This window comes from Amblyraja radiata, chromosome 9 (genome assembly GCF_010909765.2).
Source record: "Amblyraja radiata isolate CabotCenter1 chromosome 9, sAmbRad1.1.pri, whole genome shotgun sequence".
NCBI classification, from domain to species: Eukaryota; Metazoa; Chordata; class Chondrichthyes; order Rajiformes; family Rajidae; genus Amblyraja; species Amblyraja radiata.
Genome location: NC_045964.1, coordinates 21,891,110 through 21,911,755, shown reverse-complemented (window position 1 = coordinate 21,911,755; position 20,646 = coordinate 21,891,110). Strand labels below are relative to the sequence as shown.

The window sequence follows — 20,646 nt, the reverse complement described above, 5'->3', positions numbered from 1 at the left end:
GCAGGTTAACCTGGCGGGGATGTCGCCCACCTCTCAAAACATGGGGGGGACGTGTCCCCTCTGGCCCCCCCGGGTTTTCCGCCTCTGATCACGTGTACTGAGGTACAGTGAAAAGCTTTTGTTGCGAGCTATCCAGGCAGCGGAAAGACAATATTTGATTACAATCAAGCTATTTACAGTGTAGAGAAGAAATGTTGCTATAGGAATAGAGATTTAAAGGTGTTGAGCAATTGTAATATGTGATTATAGACCCGCATCTGTGCCTAGCACGCAAATAGTCACCTGGGTTGGGCGCCACCTTGGGAGGAGCTGTCTTGGGGCCTGTCCATCACTTGCAGGGCAGCCATAGGACAAAGGCTGAAAGGGAGCTGCATGACCACTGGGTGGTGGTGCTGGTGGAGGAGACGATGCAAATGCGTGCAGCCATTTGCTTTGAGTGCAATCCTGCACTGATGTGTAGCTCAGTAGTACCTTTACTCTGCAGTCCAAGTCTGCTGTGCCAAACTCTGCTGTTATACCTTGGAATTTAATCTCTTTGAGGAAACAAACTAAGAGAGAGATTGCTCCCAGCTGAGAATGCATTCCTTCATACTATTGTAATCTGCTGGATCGTCGCATTGGAAGCCATGATAAGAGAGAGCCAGAGGCCAATTCTTTAATGGACCATGCTAAACCTCCTTCCCCATATTCCAGCTCTGTTTCATTTATCACAATTTACTTGTATTTTGAATCATGTGGTAAGCATTTCATCAGATTACTGAAAAAAGACACACTAAAGTATTCTTTGGTCTGTCACGAGAGAAGATTATCAAGTAGATAGGGGAGAGGGTTGAAGATTATTTTTAAAGCCGCTTTGGAAAAACAGATGCCACATCCCCAACCCATGCTTATCCCTACCCCATGCCTGTTCAGAGTAGAGAACTTCATGGCCATTCCCCAGAGCACACTGAAATACCAAGCCAATAAGAGCTGAGCACATCCTGTACTATCTACCACATACTATGTCCATAAGCTCCACTCTGTCCCTGTTGTGCATAGTCTCAGGATCCCACATTAGCCTCATCAACCTCAGAACCCATGGTGCTGGAGTGTAAGTGATTCATCTTTCTTTAGACTTTTGAGATACAGTGTGGAAAGAGGCCCTTCAAGAACAAAAATGTTAGGGCCTCCCTCACAACCTGTATTCCAACCAATGGAAAATATCTGAGATTTATCCTCTGGGGTACTTGGGATTTTATGCTGACAGCTTTGAAAGAACGAGATGCGTTTAGTTAAGTAACAATTACATTTTGATTTCAGGTTCGACAATTGGTGCCGCAAAGGGACCATGCTCTGACGGAGGAGAATGCTCGGCAACAGTCCAATGAGAGACTGCGGAAGCAGTTTGCAACACAGGCCAACGTCATTGGCCCTTGGATTCAGACAAAGATGGGGGTAATTCCTCATCACGGTGCTGTTATGAGAAACATGATTGTTTGTATTATTAAAGAATATATTATTGCAGCAATATTGACATATGCAGTATTGGTGGCAGTGCTGGTCGTGGGAAGTGCCAGTTAATGGCCAGCATATCAGTCCTTGCTCTTTTCTAAAGAGCGCTAAGGGGTCTTTCATATTTGCAGAGAGAGCAGGTAAATGGCTTAATGTCTCATCCGCAAGATGCACATCAGACATGCAGCATCCCCTCGGTATTCCCATGCTAGTTTATATTAAAGTTGAATGTTTTGGATCTGTGGAGTGTAAAACATGACACATTTTGTACAATGCATCCTTCAGACCTGTGTAGTGGCCTCTCCTTTTCTCCGAAATACATTCTTCTAGCGACCCAATTGCAGCTATGCAAGGGTTATGTTCACATGTTAGGGAGGGGGGGGGGGGGGCGCAAGTTCAGGGTGTCACATCTATCCCCTTGCTTTTTTGTATTATGCCCTTCACAATTGACTTTGCCTGGAGTGAAACCCAGCAACAATAATTTCTGAATCGTATTGCATCACTCCAGAAATTCAACTGAGCATTTGATGGGGTCCTTTCCCATGCCATACTCTTCTTGGAGTATTGAGAGAGAAATTAGGATAAGTCGTCCCCACACAGCCATGTTTTACTAACATCACTAGATTTAAACACTGCAAGCTAAGTCCCTCGCTTACCTTGGATCCCAGGCAACCTCCCACACAATGCCAAGCCCACACTGACCTCCAGTCTTGTTCCGAGTCTTACACGGTCCAGGCCCCCCAAAGCTGGCACCCTCTGCCAGGTCCTCGACCAGCTTCCACCAAGAGTTCTCTTGCCCAATACAACTACTCCCCCAATGCCAGCATGGAAACCTCTTTCTTTCCACTTCTTCAAGCACCTCATCTCCCTCCCGAATGCCAGCATCTATCTGATTGCTACCTCTAGGCCATAATCCTCCTGGAAAATTAATCCCTCTCCTGGCCCCTTTGGCACCAGTTCTTTCTGGAGACCAGGGACATTTCCATTCCTTATTCAAGCCCCAGCGCTCATGCTCTGGATCACCAGTCCTCTCCCACCCCCTCTCAAACCATGGACCTGACATTGGGCATGTGCAGCTTATTTTCCATTGCAAATAAATGTATGGCTCTGAAACGTGCAGCAGCTGGTGGCCTCATGTTGGAGGAGTAAGTACTAACATTTATCATTGTCTGGCAAATGACCCCTCCATCACGACAAGCAGCCATCTAGACTGTCTCGGCCTCTATATCGAGTTGCAGCTCCTCGGCTTTATAACTCTGTTTGAGCTCCGGATGTTGCACAGGCGAGAAGTTAGAGACACAATATAAAGTCATACAGCACAGGAACACGGTCTTCAGCCCATCGAGTTCATGCTAACCATCAATCACCCATTTGCACCAATTCATCCTTTTTCTTAATTTTTCCCATATTCTTGTCCTCCCCTAATTCCACCACTCACTTATACATTAGAAGCATTGTTACATTAGAACCAATGTTGCAATGGCCAATTACCCAATCAATCTTTGTGATGTGTGAGGCACATGGCGAGATCGCGGAGAACATGCAAACTCCTCATAGACAGTGCCTGAGGTCAGGATTGAACCCAGTTCTCCAGAGCTGTGAGCCAGCTACTTTCCTCTACTGCTACTGTGTTGTCCTTGCCTGTGCAGCAGTTCTATTCACCGCCCGACACTGACCAGCCACCCTTCTGTCGAATGTGTACAGGAGATTGGCCGTATTTCCATTGAGATGCACGGCACATTGGAAGATCAGCTGAACCACCTCCAACAGTACGAGAAGAACATTGTCAACTACAAACCAAAGATTGATCAGCTGGAGGGAGACCATCAGCTCATTCAAGAAGCACTGATCTTTGACAACAAGCACACCAACTACACCATGGAGGTGAGAGCATTCCATGCACCCATTGTGGCACTGAGTTCTACTTAACTGCTGCCATCATAATGTTGATGTATCTATGGCTTGTGTTCAGGTGTTTACAATCTCCTTGTGCTGCTGCTTCACAACCTTGTCTTATATTTCAAAATTAGAAATCCAGCATGGAAACAGGCTGTTCGATCCACCGATTCCAGAGGTTTATTATTTATTATTGTCACATGTACTGTGGTACTGCAAATATCTTGTCTGTTGCATGCTATCCATTCAGGGAAAAGACTATACATTACAATCAAGCCGTCCACAGAGTACAGATGCAGGATAAAGGTAATAACGTTTAGTGTAAGGTAAAGTCGGATTAAAAATAGTCCGAGAGTCTCTAATGAGGTAGATGGAAGATCAGGACCACACTCCAGTTGGTGATGGGATGATTCAGTTGCCTGATAAATAATAGCTGGGAAGAAACTGTCTCTGAATCTGGAGCTGTGTGTTTTAACATTTCTGTTCCTCTTGCCTGATGGAAGAGGGGAGAAAAAGGAGAGACCAGGGTGAGACTGATCCTTGATTATGCTGGTGGACTTGCCGAGGCAGCGTGAAGTGTAGATGGAGTCAATGGAAGGGAGGTTGGTTTGCACGATGGTCTGGGCTACGTCCACAACCCTCAGCAACCAAGCCAACCATTGATCACCCACACATCCATGTTATCCCACTTTTGCAACCTACACACTTGGGGCAATTTAAAGAAGCCAATTAACCTAGAAACCTGCACATCTTTGGAATGTGGGAGGAAACCAGAGCACCCGAGAAGACCCACGGGGTCACAGGGAGAAAGTACAAACTCCGTGCAGACAGCACCCATGGTCAGGAATCGAACCTGGGTCTCTGGCGCTGTGAGACAACAGCTCTACCGCTGCGCAACTGTGCCACCCATATTGTGTTGGAGTTTACTGAAAGAACTGGTTCTCTTCCCCTTTTGGTGTTTCTGGCACATTTTCCTTGATCCAGTTCATAGCTATAAACGAAAGGGGTACTGAGTGCATCCTGTGCACCCCTTCCTCCCCACCAGTGGCTGGAAACCCAGCACCATCTAGTGGTCAGCTGACCCTCGTCTCTGCAACGCAGATCTTCATAAACACAAAGGCTCGATGGTTTGACTGTTTACAGCACATATGCTAATATCTCTGTGCAAGTCAGGAGTAGAGCTTATGGAAATTGCCAGTCGCATGGCAATACGCCCACACAGCGCAGGCACTTGCGAATACTTTGACTGCAAGCAGTCGCTTTGTTCCTTATAGCCAATTACTACCCACGTGTAACCTGGGCTCCTTTAAATAAACTGCATTTTTATTTAAGTAGAAGGTTTTACCCCCATTAGAAGTGAAGTAAATTGCAGAACGATTCAAAGATATTTATTTGAGATAAACAGCATGATGTCAACCAGGAATCGTAAAACAAAGGGCTACATTCTCTTAATGAAAAAGGCATAATGTATCGCATTTCATCTGTAGAAATCTACCACGATATTTTTTCTAAGAGATATTTTAAAACATTTTTTCGAAATAAGGGACGTTAGCTCATTAATTAGTCATACAGCATGGAGACAGGCCCTTCCGCCCAACTTGCCCATGCCGACCAAGATCCCCCACCTGCCCGCATTTGGCCCATATCCCTCTAAACATTTCCTATCCATGTACCTGTCCAAATGTCTTAAATGTTTTTGTAGAACCTGCCTCAACTACCTCCTCTAGCAGCTCGTTTCATATACCCACTACCCTCCATGTGAAAATGTTGCCTCTTAGGTTCCTATTAAACCCTCTGGTTCACCTATGTCCTCTGCTTCTTAAATCCCCTAATCTGGATATTTATGCATTCACCCAATCTATTACACACCTCTATAAGATCACTCTTCATCTTCCTGTGCTCCAAGGAATAAAGTCCTAGCCTGCCCAACCTCTCCCAATAGCTCAGACCCTCAAGTCCAGGCAACATAGTTGCAAATCTTCTCTGCACCTTAACAACATCCTTTCTTTAGCAAGATGATCAAAACCAAACACAATAATCCAAATGTGGCCTCACCAACATCTTGTAGAACTGAAAGATAACATTCCAATTTTTCTACTTGATAACCTGACTGATGAAGGCCAATGTACCAAAAGCCTCTTGACCACCCTATCTACCTGTGATGCCACTTTCAAGGAACTATGTACCCGCATTCATAGATCCCTCTCCTATGTGACACTCCCCAGGGCCCTGCCATGTTCTTTAACATGGACCCTTAGTTTTGTACACTTAGAATCACCACTTCAGTTTTGAGATCTTATTATTCAATAATAATACTTATCTTAGTAATATTTGAGTCACTGCCATGGTGGGCACATTAAAAGCAGGAATTAATAAATTTTCTAAAATTGCTAGCCCTCTAAGATTATATCACATTAATTAGTATAATTTACTTGTGAAATTAAAATTAGAATCGAGTCAGAATGAGCATTGATAAAGTGAACAGGTCTAAAATGGGAATTGAAAGTCAAAGCCCGAAATAAAAATAAAATGAAATCTGAAATAAAAATAAAGAGTGCTGGAAATACTTAGCAGGTCAGGCAGCATCTATGGAGAGAGAAGAGATAACATTCCATGAGAACTTCTCAAGTTCTACTGAAGAGTCATTAACTTGAAATGTTAACTCTGTTTTTCTCACAGAATGCAACCTGCCTCGCTGAATATTTCCAGCACTTTGCTTTCACTTGAAATGCGAATGGTTGTACTTGGAGCTGTTGAAGTTGCAATGTTGTTTGTGGTTTTGAGCACACATAACCCTTCATGCATCTTCTTCCTCTCACCATGTTGGCAACCGTTACTGGAGATAAGCCAGCTCCTCCGTTTGACATGGTACCAAACACCTTGTTTTGTTGCAGATCTAATCAAGGTTGCTACGAGAAGGACATTCAGAGTGCGGGGAGATACTATGGAGAATGCATTAAGCAAGTGCACTGATTTCCCTGACTTCTCTTTGTTTCAGCACATCCGGGTGGGTTGGGAACAGTTGCTCACGACCATTGCCAGGACAATCAATGAAATTGAGAACCAGGTCCTGACCAGGGATGCCAAGGGCATCAGCCAGGAACAGATGAATGAGTTCCGAGCCTCCTTTAACCACTTTGACAGGGTAAGCCAATGACTTGATTTGTTGTGGGTGTGCTTTTATCAGTGAAATCCATTCTTTTTGTTTTGGCTGAGATTGCTAGCAGTCCAGTTGTATGAATATTGATTTCTCCCACTTCAGCATTCCCTTTTCTATCTATCCCTCCCCCATCCAAGTCGCAATAGCTTCTAATTTTCACCCTACAAACAGCTTACAATGGCCTGTATCATCATTACTTTTTTTGCATATCTTTCATTCATTGTTCTATATCTCTCGTTTCTCTAACCAGTCTGAAGAAAGGTCTCGACCCGAACCGTCACCCATTCCTTCTCTCCAGAGATGCTGCCTGTCCCGCTGAGTTACTCCAGCTTTGTGTCTATCTAATGTTAAAGGATGGTCCTTCAGAATGCTTTTTCCTGATCTAAATCTCTCCCCTTCTTTCTATGCTAAAGGTAGAGGATGGGGCTGATTTTCCACGAACTGTACTTATTCTTCAATGAGATCTTCAAGGCCCACTCCCCATGTGTAAGACTTGCATGCCCCGTGTCTATTGCAGTGATGTGTGGGAATAAAATCGCCATTTAACCCAACCATGAGAAATGTAGGGTAATTTATGTTTTAGCAATGAGTAATTTTAACATGCCCATGTAATATGCCTCTGAGAACGGAATAGCAAAGACTAGGTTGCATTCTCAGCAGTTTAGCAATGCTGGTGTTGGAAACTCAAGCTGCAAGAAAGGGAAAATTATTGCTGGCTCCCCTTTTAGCAACTGGTAGGCACCATGGGGATGGGAATTCACAGGTGGTGCATGATCTGAGAAGAAAACAAAAGCAAATTGCACAATGGGCGTGCTATAATACTCCTCATTAAAATTAGATAATGTATCCTAGTGCAAGATTGGCTCTTAAAGGTGCAGCTATCTCTAGTATAACACATCACATGTCAACATTCTGCTAACCATTGTATTTGCTCTTTAAATTACCCGGACATTAGGTTTCAATGTGCTTAATCTCTCAATTTTAACTTTGCAGTGTAATTGCCATAAAAGATGTGTTTAATATTGCAAGTTTAAGAAATTAGAAGTGCGTGAGAAATATGGATTGAATGTTTTTTTTCTAAATGTTGATTGCATCATTGCGTTTAAGGAGTTGAATATTCCATCTCTCACCAAACCTGCTTGCCTGCCTGTCACTGCATATCCTTATCCTGAGCACTGTGTCACTGCATTAAATGATGCATCCACTCTTGGATCTGCAGCTTTGTTGAATTGTATTGATACTTGTTTATTTTAAGGTACCTGTACTTCTGAATGTTTTTTTTTTAAATGCTGTTCTATCTAATGTCATGACAGGAATCAATATTAACAATCATTGACTGAAGTATTGAAAATGGGATCAAAGAGAGACCAGGCACAGTTTAGAAAAGCATTATTTATATATATATATATTTTTTTAATTTATTTTTTTTATTCGGTACCTTGATGAAGCTCAAGGGAAGCAAAATGACCAGCATAGGCTGATTGGGCCAATGGAATTCTGCAAATTGTACTAAAGCTCTGGGTATGCAGAACCATTGTTCTGTGAAGTGAGGGGGCCTCAAAGACGCTTCGTTAATTGTTTCTATTTTCTGTACTTTTTCCTATTCTTTCACCAAAGAAAATGCAATGACAACTTGGATCTCACACAGAGAAAGCTCTCCCTAAATCAATAGGACTACAACTCCCAGTCATCCTCTTCACTACTCAGGGAATGAGCCAGGGTGATGCAGATGAATAGTGCTCGGTTCAATTGCTTCCTTCAAAGGTTTTATCCCCAGTCTTCCTCACCCACTCTCCTCACTCCAAACCAAAGATCATATAGCAGAGCTCCGCTATAGGATCTTTGCTCCAAACCAAAGCCTGACAAACTTGGATTGTGATCACTTCAGTAAGGAAATGCGATCCTAAAAATTCACCACCATATCACCATCCAACTTTTCCACTGTGTTTGTAAGCAGGAGTGAAAAGCAATTTGCTTTTTTTACTGGGATATAGTTATGTTGCCAATGCTGCCAATTGAATCCATTTGTACTGATTGTGTGAGCCGTTTTGTTCCCGATACACAGCAGCAGCCTACACAGGCTTGCTTACCTCTCTCTGCTTGAGAAAGGTCATTGTGAGAAAATTTGGAAATGCTAGTAGTGCTGTTGCATGAAATGTAATCATATCTTTTGGAAGTTAATTCTAACTTTTAATATTAAGTTGATTTGGATACCTCCCTGATTAATCTCTTGTAATTAAGAGGGAGTCTTTAGAGATGCAGCAAGAAAACAGGCCACTCGGCCCACTGAGTCTGTGCCGACCAGTGATCACACTAGCACTATCATACACACTAGGGACAATTTACAATTTTTCACTGAAGCCAATTAACCTACAAACCTGTACGTCTTTTGGGGTGTGGGAGGAAACCGGAGCACTCGGACAAAACCCACGCATTCACAGGAAGAACGTATAAACTCCGTGCAGATGGGATCGAACCTGGGTCTCTAGCGCTGTAAGGCAGCAACTCTACCGCTATGCCACTGTGCCACCAAGTCAGTGATTAATTTTGGTTCCTGTCAGACAACCTACCAGGGAGTGCATCTGTCTGGTAGTATGGATATGAAGCTGTATCATTTGGAACCATGATGTTTAGACTGTTGTAATATCTAATTTTATGCACTTTGTTTCCTCTTTTATCACTTGCATGATCTCTTCCCTTCCCCATTTATCCTTTGCATGCACAACTATTCACTCTATCCCCGACCCCTTGCCCTCACCCAACAACTGCTGCCTCCGTCACCATGCATGGCGTCCCACGTGGCAATGCCTAACCCAGGATCACTCTGGCACCCTCGGAGCAGAGGAATTCAAAGCCTGCCTCATCAGCTTGGGGTACGATATTGGAAATGACGCACAGGTATTGATTGCTAGCATATGTTGTGAAGTACTCCAGTGACCTGCGTTGAATTAACTAAACTTGTTTTTTTTTTCCTCTTTTGTTATCTGTTGATCTCGCTGTTTCTCTCTCTGTCTACGATGAATTCTCCTTTGTAATTTGTCTTCCTTTTTAATTGACTATTTTCTCCAAATTGCTTACGACTTTGAACCTGTCTTACTTGAAACATTCTGTATGCTATCCATCTGTTGTAATCTCTTGTTTTATGTTTGTGTTTTCCACTTTGATTCATCATTGATGTTTTTCCACTTGACATTGCTATCTCTTTCTCCCTCATATCCTGATGATCTTTCACTCTGTCTGTCTTGTTGGTGTCTCCTTCCTCCTCTCTGTAGAAGAGGACTGGAATGATGGACAGTGATGATTTTAAAGCTTGCCTTATCTCCATGGGTTACAATCTGGTATGGTGACTTCCCATTCCTTCTATTATCAATTTGGTTCTGAAGTTGGGTGAATGTAAGCGATCCATCCATGCTAACTGGCGTTTGTTGTTGAAGTGTTTGGATTAATGATTTGCTTTATCCATGAATGGAATTATTTGGTTGCCTTGTTCCGGTTTTTCAAGTTGGTGCCCCTTCATTTCCCCGTGAAATGTTCTGGCCAGACGCATAGACTATCCATTTGGCACGAGTAACTGGTTAATGCACTCACGCTGATATTGTGGGTTTCCTCTAGTTATCTGAAAATTGCCAAGACGTTGTTGCCAACATGCCCCTTGGTTTCAGGACCCCCTCCTCCACTGTGAAGTATGTTCAATGAAGACTTTTTATCATAGATTCCTAGAATTGGGTAGGAATACATCGGGTTGGCATACAGAGTCTCTTGCCAAGAGTAGGCTAATCGAAAACCATAGGACATAGGTTTAAGATGAGGGGGGAGGGGGGGGGGTGGTGGTGAGAGAAGATTTAACAGGAACCTGAGGGGGCAACTTTTTCACACAAAGGGTGGTGAGTACATGGAACAAGCTGCTGGAGGAGATATTGGAGGCAGGTACTATTGTAACATTTAAGAAACATTTAGACGGGTACATGGATAGGACAGGGTTAGAAGGATATGGGCCAAACGCAGGCAGGTGGGACTAGCGTAGATGGGCCTGTGTGGGCAAGTTGGACTGAAGGACCCGATTCCACGCTGTATGGCTCTATGACCTCTGTCTCTAATCGGACAGCACAGAAACAGGCCACTAAAGACATTTGCCTGCATTGGGCCTTTATCCTTCTTTGCCTTTCCCATCCCAGTACTTACCCAAATGCATTTTCAACTCTTTCCCTGGCAGCTTTTTCTAGGCAAGAACCACCTTCTGTGTGAGTAAACATATCATTTAGGTCTCATTTAAATTTCTCCATGCTGACCTGTGCCCTCTAGTTCGAGACTCCCCACCCGTGGGAAGCAGAATCTAACTGTCCCTCCTAATTTTATACCTAAGAGGTTTATAACATTTTACAGTGAGAATAAGCCCAGCCGATCCAATCCAATTTTTAGTGAATAATTACTTCAGGGCAATATGGCAGGCGAATAAACAAGCTACTCGTGGTGCATCAAAGAGATCTTTATTGTCAAAGCAAAGAGAACACACGCGCGAATGGGGGAAGGTTGACCCGGGGTTCATCATATATAGTAACTAGGGCACACCCCTGTACCTCGTGACAACTCCATCCCGCCATTACCCAGTCACGTGACCCTACCCCTGACTGCCGAGGGTTCGCATAATAAGTGGCCTAACCACCAGGTGGCGCCATAGCGAGCAATTGTCTAAAGTGTCAGCAAGGAGTAGCATGAATTTGGAACTCCCTATGATGAAAGATAGTGGGTTCTCAGACATCTTTCAGATCTCTTTATCAGGTGCAAGAACATTTTGACCCTTCAGGTTTGTGCTGGCTGTCCGAAGAATCACATTCCCTACTTTCACAACTGAGATATGAAAAAGTACTGAGGGGCTTGGTGCAAAGGTGAGGAAATAAAGTTGAGATAATCATCAGCTCAATCTAGAACTGGGTCAATGAGCTGAAAGGCCTTTATCGATCTTTATCTATTTCAAATATGGAATTCTTACCGAATGTGAAGGGCCTGGTGCAGAGAGGATGTTTCTGCATCCAGAGTTCAGGACCAGAGGGCATAGCCTCAGAATAAAAGGATGCACATTTAGAAAGGAGATGAGGAGGAATTTATTTTGTCAGTGGATGGTAAATCTGTGGAATTCTTGATTAGTACGGGTATCAGGGGTTATGAGGTGAAGGGAGGAAAATGGGGTTGAGAGGGAAAGATAGATCAGCCATGATTGAATGGCTGAGTAGGCTCGAAGGGCCAAATGGCCCACTACTGCTCCTATGTCATGAACTTATGAATTCTAAAGCCACAGTTACACCTTTCCTTCATGGCCATCCTAATCTGTTGCGTGATTTCTGAGGAAACACGAATCCCAGGGCAAATCTCTCCACTCACTGCACTTTGTCATTGGAACACAAATAGGAATTCACCAGGTGGGAAGAACATAAATTGGCAAAAAATAATCAATGCAATAAATGTTGATTAATATTTCTGAATTCTGGACCAAAGGCAGCAAAATTAAATTGATCTAATTATTTACCTGAGCCCTCTAATGGGACCAAATGGCGTCTCATAGTCATAGAGTGATATGGTGCAGAAACAGGCCCTTCAATCCAACTTGTTCATACCAACCAACATGTCCCACCAGCCATATCCCTCTACACCTGTCCGATCCATGTACCTATCTAAATGTTTCTTAAACGTTATGATCGTACCTGTCCCAACTACCTCCACCAGCAGCTTGTTCCATATACCCAGCACCCTTTGTGTGAAAAGTCACCCCTCGGGTTCCTATTATATCTTTCCTTCCTCACCTTAAACCTATGTCCTGTGGTTCTCAATTTCCCCTATTCTGAGCAAGAGACTTTGTGCATCTACACTGTGCATCTATTCCTCTCACGATTCTGTGCTTAATGTTACCGCACAACAGAGGGATAACCAAGGGGCACCACAAAGTGTAGACAAAGTAGACAAAGGGGCACCACAACTTTGGATAAAGCAAGCCACACAAATTGTACACCCTGAAAGTTCAAATATTCAATAGTTTGTTTATCTTTGAGATGATATTAATTGGTGCTGGAAATGTAACCATAATGAAAAAGTAATTTAGATCCTTAAAAGAATAGGTTGATGTCATGGTGAAGCACAAACAAAACAAATTAACACTTACTCTGTGAACCTCAGAGGATGGAAGAGTACAGATAAGATTGGTTAAGTCACTCACTTAATAAATATTTATTTGTAATGTTGGTATTTTAACTGCGATAAATGATGCTGAGTGTAATGGATGTATCACTAACTTAATACCGGGAAAGATATTCCTAAAATAGACTAAACCTATTCATTAGTCGTGAGAGAGAAAGTAAAATAGTCCTGGCACAGAAATTACAGAAAACAGAATGCAAGATCAATCCCAAATTTGGAGAGAGAAGTGGGAGAAATACGTAGAAAATGTTCTCTAAATATGTGATTACCAGGCACATATAACAGACATGTTAAACAGACACGCCATAAAACATGAACTTATTTGATAGATAAATTGTTAAAATAATATGGATAGAGACCTTCTAGAGTAATTTGTTGGCAAACTTGTCCCTTCCTCTGTTGGCCCTGAATTAATTTCAAACCCAGATGGACCAGTCAGTCCCTACACAAATAAAAAGCATTTACAGAACCAGAGATTACATGTAACTTTCATCATTCATTCATTCACTTGTACCATCACCTGAAAGTTAAACAATGTTGTTGGTGTCATATCATTTTGATTTTCCAATATTATGCCAAGACTCAAACTATCACGTTCTACACCTGCCTTCATTCTACCCCATTCAACCCAACCCAACCTACGCTTATCTGAATAAGTAACGGGTACCTTGGCCCTGCGGACTGAGGATTTAGTGTATTGTGTTCAGTTTTTGTCACCAGTTTATAGGAAATATGTGGTCAAGCTGGAAATTGGCTTTGGGCACAGGTTCTGATTTGTCTCCAATGAAGCAAAAATCTGTGCACATTATCAGAATAATTGTCCGAAATCTAGAGGATGCCAAATGCTTGTCCATACGTCTTTGGGTTAGGAAATACAAAGCTAGTGCTGGAATTCCATCCTGATATATAATCACCCAAACTGTTACGCAAAGGCCACATATCTTATGCTGTGCTCAGAATGGTCTAATCTTGACATAGAGGTCTGCATAGAAAGGTTTGGCTGGAACTGTTGAAGCCAGAGTGAATGGCATGTATCCAACTAATGTCTAACTAAGGCAGTTGCTTGAACAAAGAACAGTACAGCACAGGAACAGGCCCTTCAGCCCACAAGCTCTGTGCCGAACATGATGCCAAGTTAAACTAAGTCTCCTCTGCCTACACATTACCATATCCCTCCATTCCCTGTTTATCCATGTGACTATCTAAAAGCCTCTTAAACGCCACTTTCTTTCTCAAAGAATTTTCAGACGTAATAAGCAGTTAAGTGTCTGTTTTTTTGGTTAAGGAATAGCCCGAGCCACTTCCGGTTACCTTTTGGGAGGATAATCTCCCACGGGATCTTTTATGTCCATTTGTATACCAGATGGATCTTTGGTTTTACATCCAATCCAAAATTTGGTGCATGCAGGAATGCAGCGCTCCCTCTTTATAGAACAAAGTTGTGCGACCAGGTCCTCAATTGGGCCTCAGTCGCATTTCTGTCGAAGCAAGCCTGCACTTCCACAAGGGGTTTGTGTGGAGAATCACGATGCGTCCTTGCATAACGTTGATTCCTCCAAGTTAGCACATGCCACTCACTAATCTGCAACAGCAGAAATTTCAGCTGGTGTAAACGGTAGCCGTAAAATGTACGTTGTGACCTCACCAGGCAGAACATGGGAAGTAATATGGGGAAGTGCATGCTCTTAGACTCATAAGAAGCTTTGGTACAGTTGCTGTGGTTGATGATTTCAGAGTGAAGCAGAGTTCGGACGAATCATGAATATCGTTGATCCCAACAACATGGGAGTCGTAACATTCCAGGCTTTCCTGGACTTTATGTCTCGGGAGACCACAGACACGGACACTGCCGACCAGGTCATGACCTCGTTTAAAGTCCTAGCTGGCGATAAGGTAAGCTTGTGTACTAAACACAAACACGATTCATTTGTTTGCTCCAGTTCTATGCTTTGAATCTAGAAGTTGAGAGGTCATGTATATAAGACGTTGGTGAGGCCACATTTAGAGTATTGTGTTCAGTTTTGGTCACCATGTTCTAGGAAAGGTGTTGTCAAGCTAGAAAGGGTGCAGAGAAGATTTACAAAGATGTTGCCAGGACTCAAGGGCTCTATTCCTCAGAGCATAGGAGTATGAGGGCTTATCTTAATGTGGTGTACAAAATCATGAGAAAAAAAGATCAGGTAGACGCACAGAGTAGGGGAATCAAGAACCAGTGGACAAAGTTTTAAGATGAGAGGAAGGGGGGGGGGGGGGGGTGGTGGTGTTAGAAGATTTAATGGGAACCTGAGGGGTAACATTATCACACAAAGGGTGGTGGGTGTATGGAACGAGCGGCCAGAGGAAGTAGTTGAGGGAGGAACTATCGCAACGTTTAAGAAACATTTAGACAGGTACATGGATAGGACAAGGTTAGGGGGATATGGGCCAAATGCAGGCAGGTGGGACTAGTGTAGATGGGACATTTTGGTCAGTGTGGGAAAGTTGGGCTGAAGGGCCCGTTTCCACGCTGTATGACTACGACTACGAGTTCATCCCTTGAGGGGCAAAAATCAGAATTGTCATTGTTGGCTTGTGACCCTTGGTCTCTGAGCTATTCCACTTGTATGAAGCTGGTGTAAGTGGTAGATTATAGGACATAATTTGAGGTAGTGCAGCGGCACAGCTGGTAGAGCCACCTCCTTCCAGTGCTCGAGACCCAGCTTCAATCCTGACCTTGGCTGCTGTCAATGTTTACACATTCTCCCATTCTCCCTGATGGACATCCCAAAATTAGTTACTTAGCACTTGTCAGGATTAAATTCCATCTACCAGTGTTTTTGCAGCTGATCTATACCCTGCTGCAGCTTTAAGCAACTATCCTCAACACTACAAACTTACGTATAATTTGTAATCTTACTTATCAAACCTCCTACATTCACATCCAAGTCGTTAATATACCACAAAGAGAAAAGATCCTGGCAGTAATCTCTGTGATGCACCACGGGTCACGCACTGACAATTAGAAAAACCTCGTCCCACCACTACCTGACAAAGTCTAATATCTAAAAAAAGGTCCCCATCCAAAATGCCAACAATCCGTTTTCTTCAGAGATGCTGCCTGACCCGTTGAGTTATTTCAGCATTTTGTGTCTATCTTCCACCACTACCCTCCGCTTTCCATCAACAAGCCTATTTTGGATCCAATTAGACCGTTGGCCTTGGATCAATCTTCTGGACCAGTCTAGCACACTGGACATTGTCAAATGCCTTACTAAATGTCTATTGTGCTATCTTCAAAAACTTTCCTTAAATTACCTCCTCAAAAAGTCTCAACCACCCTAATGTTTTCCAAGACATCCACCTTCTTAATACTTACATGGAGGAGACAATCAACATGATCTCACTATTCTCCATGTTCCTCTCTTTGGTGAAACAGAAGGGAAGTCTTCATTTAGGATCTCGCCCATATTCACAGTATCCACACATCGATGACCCCTTTGGGTCCTAATGTACTTACAGAATAACTTACAATTCTTTAGACTTTGGAGACACTGCGTGGAGACAGGCCCTACGGCCCACCGAGTCTGCGCCGACCAGCGATCACCCCGTACACAAGCACTACCTACACACCAGGGCCAATTTACAATTTTACCAAAGCCAATTAACCTACAAACCAGTATGTCTTTGACGTGTGTGAGGAAACTGGAGCACCCGGAGAAAACCCACATGGTCACAGGGAGAACCGTATTGAGCACTCATAGCAGGATGGAACCCGGGTCTCTGGCACTGTAAGGCAGCAGTTGTACCACTATGCCGCCCTAACCCTTTACCTAAATCTCCTTCATCCAATTTGTCAAAGTTATTTCAGGATCTCTTTTTGGTCTCCTAATTTTCTTCTTAAATGCTCTTCTACACCCTCTATAATCCTCCCCATACTTGCTTGATTGTAGTTCCTTATATCTATCATTAGCTATTTTTACCCCAATCTAACCTTCAATAACCTTTTTGTCATCAAAGGATCCATAGTCATTGCATTTTTGCCTTTCTCTCCTTACCAGGACATGCTGACCCTCCTTAACTCACTCTAATCCCAACTCTCTTTTGGAAGACCACCACTCATCAGGTGTCATTTCACTATCAAGCATCTGCTCCCTTTCATCTTTTACCAGCTTCTCTTGTGCTATCAAAATATTAATCTGAGGACCAGCCTCACCCCCTTGCTGCGCATTTTAACACTGGGACATTGTAATTATTTTACCAAGATTACTCATTAATCAGGAAATTCTAGATTACATTTTAAGTGTCAAGAGTGTTTAATTGTCATTGGGCAGAACGTGTGAATGAAGTGTCCGTGGGTGAACCTTTTGGAACCAAGGGTCAAGGGAGTCAAAAGTGTTTAATTATCAAATGTACCAACAATGAACTTCATGCTTGGAGCACCATAAACTGACCTGTAAAAACAATACTCATAGGTAATATATAATAAACAAATATTCAATAGATTAATAACCCTAGTACTAGTGCAAAGCCATAGAAGTCCTAGTACAGTGCAGCCTGTTGGTCCAAGAGTGTAGTACGAGTTGAGTTTATTTTATTTTCATGTGTACTGAGATACAGTGAAAAGCTTTTGTTATGTTCTAACCAGTCAGTGGAAAGACAATACATGATTACATTCGAGCCATCCAGAGTGTACAGATACACAATAAAGGGAATTACGTGAGTAATGTTTAGTGAACAATAGCAGTCCAGTAAAGTCCAATCAAAGATAGTCCAAGGGTCTCTAGTGAAATGGATAGTAGCTCAGACTGCTTTCTAGTTGCTGATAGGATGGTTCATTTGCCTGACAACAGCTGGGAAGAAACTGTCCCTGAATCTGGAGGTGTGTGTTTATACACTTCCATACCTCTTGCCCGATGGGAGAGCGGAGAAGTGGGAGTGACCGGGGTGCAGCTCGACCTTGATTATGCTGGTGGCCTTGCCGAGGCAGCGTGAGGTATAAATAGAGTCAATGGAAGGGAGATAGACACAACATTCTGGAGTAACTCAGCGGGACGGGCAGCATTTCTGCAGGAAAGGAATAGGTGACGTTTCAGGTCATGTCTACTTCAGACATGTCAGGAGAGTAGTCGGAGGCAGTAAGACTGGTCGGAGAAATTAGAAAGGGGAGGGGATGGAGAGAGAGGGAAAGCAAGGGCTACTTGAAGTTAGAGAGGTCAATGGACGCGAGGTTGGTTTGTGTGATGGTCAGTGCATCTGGAGAAGTTGGTGAGAGTTGTTGGGGACATGGAAGAAACAGTTGTTACTAAAGATGCATCTTTCCTTCTCATCTCTCAGAACTACATCACAGCCGAGGAGCTGAGACGCGAGTTGCCTCCTGACCAGGCAGAATATTGCATCGCGAGGATGGCACCCTACACCGGACCGGATGCTATCCCTGGCTCGCTGGACTACATGTCCTTCTCCACAGCGCTGTATGGTGAAAGCGACCTCTAACTCTGCATCTTTTGTATGCAAACCAGTGTCTGCTCACTTCTATTTGGCTTTAAACTAAAGAAATTGCGGAATGTCTGCTTGAGCTGACAAGTGCAGTTTACAGAAGAATTTTTTTTTTCTTCAGGCAACTTCTAAACATATTTTATTATAGAAATAGGTATTTTTCTCAAAACGTTCCAAAAAAAATAAATCAAAATGCATCATTTAGTTTTGTTGTGATATCTGTAGTTAAGCACAATGTTGCATTTCATGATTTTCTACTAATGTACACATTTTATGTATATGAAAGCTGGCCACATTGTAACTCACTGTTGCACAACATTGAGCAAGTTCACTCAACACCATATAATAAAGGATTTATTTTATAAATATGTTAAATATTTTCAGACTTCTTTTTAACAACATCCTGCCTTGTATGTGACGTTTGCAGTGGTTTTGATATTTAATTTGTTAACCATTTAAAAAAAAAGCTTCCTCAATCAGAATATAGGCTTTGGATGTCTGTTTTCGAATGTAGTTCAAGTATTCAGATGGAAAAAGTCTAGATTAAAATCCCAGTACAGGTCCACCACTGATTTTCCAGTAGCTGGTAGACAGAAATGCTGGAGAAACTCAGCGGGTGAGGCAGCATCTATGGAGTGAAGGAATAGGTGACATTTCGGGTTGAGACCCTTCTTCAGACTGATGTGGGGGAGGAAGATTGTAACCTTCACGTGGTCTGCCCTGTTTCGACGAATGCCATCCATCCGGTGTGCACAATCAAATAGAACAAGTTGTCCTACAACTTTAGGCTGTGCACACCATATGCAAGAAGATGAAGACTGATGTGTGGGGGGGGAGTAGAAAGGAAGAGGCGGAGACAGTAGGCAGTGGGAGAGCTGGGAAGGGGAGGGGAAGGAGGGAGAAAGCAAGGACTACCTGAAATTGGAGAAGTCAATGTTCATACCGCTGGGGTGTAAACTACCCAAGCAAAATATGAGGTGCTGCTCCTCCAATTTGCAGTGGGACCCACTCTGGCCATGGAGGAAGCCCAGGACAGAAAGGTTGGATCCGGAATGGGAGGGGGAGTTGAAATGCTGAGCTACTGGGAGATCAGGTTGGTTAATGCAAACTGAGCTGAGGTGTTGGGCGAAGCGATCGCCAAACCTGCGCTTGGACTCACCGATGTAAAGCAGTTGACAGCTAGAACACATAGAACCACTGTTCTAGGTGTCAACAGGGCGGACATTAAATCCCTCTCACCCCGGATACCCCCCCCCGAAAATGTGGCGCCTAGGCCGGGCGAGGCACCCAATCGGGCCCATGGCCGATCGGCAAGTCGAATTTCCCCCCCCGTGGCTGGAGCTCTGCAACTCCGGCAGACCCATTTCCATCATCTCGGCTTCGCCTCCCCCCCCCCCCCCCAATGCCGTGACATCTGTTGGTCCAGCAAAACAGATAATCCAGCAAGGCTCTGGAGCCAAGGGTGCGGGAAAATCGGTGGTGGACCTGTATTGGATTTCAACCCACTTCTTTCCACTGTGAATGGAAGGGTGTTTCTTAATGTCAGGGACGTCCAACTGGAAGCCCAGATGATATACCGCCAAGACAGCATACTATCTACGCCTATTGGAAAGTCTGCAGATACTGGAAATCCTAGTAACAAAATCCGAAACTGCGGAGAATGTTGAATGGGTTAGAAAAGCATCCCGTGTCAAGAGAATCAGTTATGTCTTTAGGCTGATGAAGTTTCAGCAAAACGAAGAAGATTTAGCAAACAAATGGATTTTTGATTGCAATGGAGGCGAGTGAAGGGACTGTCTATGATAGGGTGGACATCAATAAAAAGGAACAACATTGATGATGACGCTGGTGTAAGTAGGGACGTGAATGAGAATAGAGGGAAAAAAGAAAGATTATTAACCCAGCCTTATTCTTGGCTTGGTTTTGCTTGACATTTGCAGGCCCCGAGGATGTACTTTCTGGCTGTGAATTCCATAATGGATAAGTTGTAAATTAAATCATTAAGGTGCATTAATACGAGATAGTGGTACAAACTAGATGAATCAATTAAAGGAATACACATTGACATAAGAACAGGAGGAGGGTATCGAAGGCTGTGAAACTGTTCCACCATTCAATGGGATGATAAGAAGGAAGCTATCTTCCCAGTCATACAGTATGGAAATAGGCCCTTCAGCCCAAATCATCCATGCCGACCAAGATGCTGAATCTAAGCTAGTCCCATTAGACCATGTTTGACCCATACTCCTTCCAAGCCTTTCCTATTCCGATCCAGATGGCTTTTAAATGCTCAACTACTTCATATGGCAGCTCGTTCCATACGCCCATTACCCTCAGGGTGCAAAAAGTGGCCGTTCAGGTTCCAATTAAATTGTTCCCCTCCCACTTTAAACCTACTCCCTCTGGTTTCTTGATTTCCACTACCCAATGAAAAG

At 43.4% G+C, this 20,646-nt stretch overlaps 1 protein-coding gene across 5 annotated transcripts in view; it reads left to right on the top strand.

Annotated features, from left to right (window-relative positions):
• Nucleotides 1–18,586, top strand: part of actn1 (actinin alpha 1) — a 192,287-nt gene extending 173,701 nt beyond the window's left edge. For 2 of the 5 annotated variants that reach the window (XM_033026854.1, XM_033026853.1), the window contains exons 16-21: nt 1,300–1,434; nt 3,196–3,375; nt 6,386–6,532; nt 9,820–9,885; nt 14,471–14,629; nt 18,050–18,586. In XM_033026854.1, coding sequence (XP_032882745.1) covers nt 1,300–1,434; nt 3,196–3,375; nt 6,386–6,532; nt 9,820–9,885; nt 14,471–14,629; nt 18,050–18,208 — 846 coding nt within the window. In that variant the 3' untranslated portion in view covers nt 18,209–18,586. Of the gene's footprint in view, nt 1–1,299; nt 1,435–3,195; nt 3,376–6,385; nt 6,533–9,364; nt 9,446–9,819; nt 9,886–14,470; nt 14,630–18,049 lie in introns of all 5 variants that reach the window. The other 3 variants (XM_033026852.1, XM_033026851.1, XM_033026855.1) reach the window with 2 other exon arrangements.
• The last annotated feature ends 2,060 nt before the right edge of the window (nt 18,587–20,646 follow it).